The sequence below is a fragment of the Dendrobium catenatum genome, unplaced genomic scaffold (genome assembly GCF_001605985.2).
Source record: "Dendrobium catenatum unplaced genomic scaffold, ASM160598v2 fragScaff_scaffold_207, whole genome shotgun sequence".
Classification (NCBI taxonomy): Eukaryota; Viridiplantae; Streptophyta; class Magnoliopsida; order Asparagales; family Orchidaceae; genus Dendrobium; species Dendrobium catenatum.
The window spans coordinates 16,057-21,428 of record NW_021318669.1 but is presented as its reverse complement, the minus strand read 5'-3'; the positions used below and the strand labels follow the sequence as shown (position 1 = coordinate 21,428).

The 5,372-nt window shown below is 36.7% G+C and overlaps 1 protein-coding gene across 2 annotated transcripts; it reads left to right on the top strand.

Annotated features, from left to right (window-relative positions):
* Positions 1 to 3,000: 3,000 nt before the first annotated feature.
* LOC110102444 (probable BOI-related E3 ubiquitin-protein ligase 3) lies at positions 3,001 to 4,825 on the top strand. Of its 2 annotated transcripts, none has more exons than XM_028692983.1 (3): positions 3,001 to 3,319; positions 3,460 to 3,910; positions 4,013 to 4,825. In XM_028692983.1, exons 1-3 carry the CDS (start codon positions 3,234 to 3,236, stop codon positions 4,565 to 4,567), a joined length of 1,092 nt encoding a protein of 363 aa, XP_028548816.1. In that variant the 5' UTR covers positions 3,001 to 3,233; the 3' UTR covers positions 4,568 to 4,825. The 2 variants fall into 2 exon arrangements, with proteins under 2 accessions (XP_028548816.1, XP_020686441.1); XM_020830782.2 differs by having other exon boundaries at positions 3,002 to 3,319; positions 3,452 to 3,910.
* Positions 4,826 to 5,372: the final 547 nt, after the last annotated feature.

Genomic DNA, 5,372 nt, shown 5'->3' with positions numbered 1-5,372 from the left:
GATTAGAGTATACACCTAGCCTCTTCACGTAAAATTTGTAGGGTTAAAAAATAATTTTTATTCAATGAAATCAAAATTATAAATTAAGAATCTAATTATAAGTTTTTTCAAGCTTAGCTAAGTTTAAAAAAGCTTTAGGAGCAATTAATTGCACTTAATCGATGCTTTTTTTTTTATACAAAAGAAAGGAAAAATAAATAAATTATAAAGTTTAAAGATTCCATAAATAATAAAATTTTACCAAGCCAAATGAGGCAAGTTGAATGGCCTTGAAACCAAATAATCATTGAAAAACTTCATGTTCTTCATTATTATGGTCAACCCATCCATCAAATGACCTCAAATTAAGCATCTAATTATTCGCCATTGATTTTGAAAGGAAGAGAGGTTAGTTGTGTACTTTCTTAAATATTTGTGCATGTTGAAATATTAATCTGAACGTATTGACATGGTTTATGATCTTATCATTAGTGTTTATATTGGTGCTACTTAAACTCCATCTAACCTTAAGGAACTTTGATCTATAGATTAAAAGTCTAGGTATTTCTCCATTGATTTAAGGTTAAGCTTATCCATTTCTACTTTTTCATATAACTCCTTTAATAGTTTCCAATAGCACTCATAAACTCATAAATCTCGCTAAGCCCATGCCTAGAAGCACCAATGATATTATTTTATGTAAATATCATAAAAATGACCACATGTAGAGCTAGACAAATTCAAAATGCTATTCTAGAGAAAATTCAATCTTTTGAACATGAAAATTATGATAAATTTTTGGTTGATGAATGGTGTGGCCATCAAAAGTTTAGTCCTTGATGGCTTTCTATTTTTTTTGGCCCTAAAAGGCTCTTAAAATGTGTCAGAGATGATAAGTAAGTCTTGGGAAGGGTTAAAATTGAGTAGTGTTTAAGTGTCATGCAATGAGAAGGTGATATGCATGGGTGCTATAATTATTATGAATTATTTTTTATTATTATTGTGAATTATATGAAATGGCACTTAGGCTCTTAGGGTTTCAATTGGGGGTCATTCTAGGACTTTAAAATACTTGGAAATGTAAGAGAAATATCTTAAGATTTTTTTTTTTTTTTTTTTTTTTGAGATTTTCATCACATTTTAAAGAGTATTGATGGGTGAGGGGCTATAATCTAATTAAGTAAGATTCACCTAATTTTGAATAACATCTTTAGGAAGAGTTATATGATGGGATTTTGTTAGCTGAATGTTAGGAAATGAAAATGAGCTGGTGAGGAGATGATAATAAAATAGTTCAATGATAAAAAAAAAAATTAAAGTCAAATGAAAATATACTTGCTACTCACCGAAGTAGCAATGTTGAAGAGATTATCAATCCACTTCAAGTGAAGGTTGACCCCCAAGCCTCCCCTTTTTGGAAGGAATTCCAATTTTTGCAAACACAATAATAAATATTTCTTCTTTAGTCTATTATACTTAGATAGTTACAACATTATATGTAAAATGAACATAAAGGAGAGAGTGAGGAGTAAGCTACTCTAATGTACGATAGAGAGTGTAACTACCCACAACTAGCCCCTTCATCTTGCCTTGCCCATCCAACTAAGTATGGGCCCATGTTTATTTGACTTTATTTGGTCAATCAAATATGCATACATAAGGAAGTAATTTGCAAGATGAGGTAGAGTTCATATCTCTTGCAAGATATGCTCTCCACTTTTTTAACACCTCTGAAGATAAGTGTTATCATTTCATATGGGTTCCATTTCACATCCAAGAATTCTCTGACCTCGTGGAGAGAGTTAGACTGATGGTTAATGATCTGATATCCACCCAGCAGAGGTGGGATGTTAGCAGAAAGATATTTGGTAGAGAGTCCTTTAGGAGTACATTCAGTGGAAATAATTCAGGTTAGCTATTGATGATTCTAAAAGGGGAGGATCTACAGTGTCTGGGAGAAACGGAGGATCTATGTCCATTAGTAGCACACATGTTTATGGGTTAAATAAAAGACAACATACATGCTCGTATTTTTTGTATATGGTTTAGTATTTCATGTGTGGCTAGTTTGGTCACAATGTGACATAGTGTCTACAAAGAGTGCTAGATAGTAGGCTTAAAGCCAAGGGTAGTCAGAGTTTGAGGCAACAATCATCCCCTTCTAAAGTAGTCAATGAGGCTTTATCGACCGTAGTTGAGGTAGACTTTGGGGAAGGCAAACAACAATATCAACAAGAGGAGTTTAGCGAAAGTCAATTACAATTGTCAGTTCAGCCCCAGTGTAGCTCAAAGTGCCAGCTTGACTTAGTAGGAGACAAAGGAGGCAATGGATGTACTTACATATATGACAATTATATCTCTGTTGGTGTTTGAGTTATTAATTATAGGTTTAGGCCGTTTAATCCTTCCATTAGATCATAGGGTATTATGTTCGCCTCCTTCATAATGATTTTCATCCGCTTAAGAAAAATAACCACAATATTATAGTAAATAAAACTTATAAGTACGTGTATGGGCAGGCCACCTGCACGTGCCAATACGTCATTAAAATATTCTAAAGCATCCATGATTATAGTATCATATTTACACTCACTATCATTTATTAACGACCACTTTATGTGTTTTTTTTTATATTTCTTATATCAATCATACATTGATTGAATATTTGGATATCATCATTATTACCGGTGATGTATATCTTTAAGCCCTCACATAGGAGACCAAGACATTGATGTTTACTTCCATCTATCTAATAAATTATACTTGCTTTAGAATATTCCAATATCTAATTTACTGGCAGTATGAAATGACTAAGAAATTTAGAGTTATATTATTAATGATCATATCATACACACATTAGGGTAAATTTCACCTTATTAGAAGAGAACATTTAGAACCCTAAAAATTGTTAATATATAATAGACCAACTATTTAATTTAAATTGGGGCATTGTGATAAGTTATCTATTAAATAGCGATTTGTATGGAATGATGGAGGATCTATTAACTAACTAACTAATCAGCCCTAATCCTCTTCCCCTTACCCTGATACAATGAATACAAATCCATCGGCGTTCGGCACACGTAGCGGTACCGTCCCCTCCTCTTCTCACGTCAATACGCCCTACCTCCCTCTCTAGAATTATCCCCCCGCCTGAAATTTAGAACGGCAACAGCAAAACCAGAACTCCAATGCCTTCTCCATCGCTAACCGATAGCCCGATATAACCTTCCTTCGGCGCCACGACCAACGAAATGTCAGGCAATCAGAGCGTGCGCGGATTCACTGAAACAACGCACGTCCTGTATAAAATGGCGGTTTCCCCATATTTACGCTCCAGGTACGCACTCCCCTCAACGCCAACCCCGTTTTCTTCTTCTTTTTGAAGAGCGCTTCGTCAGGCTCCTTCCCTCCATTTCTTCCACCATTTATTTATCCCCTTCGGATCTTTCGCTATTATTTCTGTTATCAGATTGACAGGGCTCAGGAAGGCTGTGTTCTTGAAGTTCTTCGGATGTGGCAGAATCCTGAGCATCAGACTGGAAACTCTGTTCCTTCGATGCGCCAGCAGGCTCAAATCAATAATGGCGATCAGCAGCCGACGGCGACCGCCCGGGCTGCTTACAATGTCTCTGGCTCTGGAAGAGGGAGTCAGAATGTTCCCTTGTCTTCCAGGGCAGCTGCGCCAGTAATCCAACCTCAGCAAACCGTTTTACCTAATCTAGCGTTTGCGGCTATGCCGGTTACCTCTACGGTTGGATTGCCTATGCCCATTGATCAGAGGATCCGGGTGTTCGAATCTACTGGGGCGTGTACCAGCAGCGTCCCGCCAAGAGGGGTTTCCTCGCAGCCTGGCTGTTCTTTATCGCAGGAGTTTCTTTCGCATATCAGAGATCAGAACATCGAAATTGATTCTCTGTTAAATCATTACGTATGTAGATTTGAACCCTCATACCTTTCGTTATTATTCTAATCTGTTCTTGGATTGTAATTTTTTTTTTTTTAAATTTTCGTTGTTTCAATTATGAAATAGAGAAATATGATTCGTAAGGGAATTGAGGAGACGCAAAAGAGGTACTTTAGTTCGCTTATTGTTATCTTGGAGAAGATTGCGTTGAAGCGGGTCCTGGATAAGGATGCCGAGCTGGCGAACGTGAATCGGAGAAATTCTGAGCTGGAGGAAAAGATCTTCCAGTTGTGCTCCGAGAACCAGATGTTGTTTAGTCGTGCCAGTCAAAATGAGGCATTAGTCTCCAGGCTCAAGGCAACGCTCGAACAAGTTTTAATCCAGACAACCGCTGCGGAGACGGCGCCTCCGCCGGAGGTTGAGGGTTACGGCGATACCGATGGGATGCCATTTCCTGCTAATGACGAGCAGTCCTGCTTAAAGATCGAGGAAGAGAAGCCGGAGAGCAGCGAGAAAGTTCGCGCACGGATGGTTTGCAAGGTTTGCCAGTTGTATGAAATGTCCATTCTCCTTCTTCCTTGCCGCCATATTTGCTTGTGCCTGGAATGTGAAAAGACGGTTGTCATATGTCCCATCTGCAATAGCTCGAAGGAAGGCGCCGTCCAGATCTTCATGCCTTAAGTCCTTGTCAAGATGAGATCAATCTCTTTTCTGTCTCTCTATTTTGGTTAATCTCGGGGAACAATTTCAGATATATAGAACTACCATTTCTTGAATTTTTTTTTTCGTTCATTTCATAGGTTGAATCTGTATACAAACAGAACCTTTTCTTGCCGTTTAATCGCATGCCGAAAACCTTGATAGGACTGATATATTTTTTTTCCTTATGATTTTGTGCTAAATCTTTGTATATAGAGTCGGTGCAAGACAGATTTTTTTTTCTCCTTTTTTTTAACTGCATATTATGAGGAAATTTTGACTTCATATGACACTTTAAGACACTAATTAGTGAAATACTTATACTGTTTATTTGTTTAAAAATTATATCTAAAAATTCATTTCGATTGAGATGATCATATCCAGTGATGGATAATCACTTCTATTTGCAGATCATTTTTTGAAACTAATGCATGTAAAATTTGTTCCAACATGTTTGAATTCCAATATGATTTTATCCTAGATTCAAGCTTGATTCAAATTCAAAATTTAAATAAGATTTGAACCTATGTTCGAACAAGGTTGGAATCTCATTTGAACCATAGTTCAAATTGATTTGCTTGAGGCATATTATCATAAACATTGATTCTCCTGCACACACTGTTGGATCCATCTATGTTGATTCCCATTCATCACAAACTCCTCTTCACACCTTGCCTTGTCTTGATGATGACACTCTTCGCATTTACACATTGTCAAATTCCACTTAATTTATTTGGCATAATCTATTTCTCCTGCATTTATAGAAGCTTCAAATTTATTTGATTTC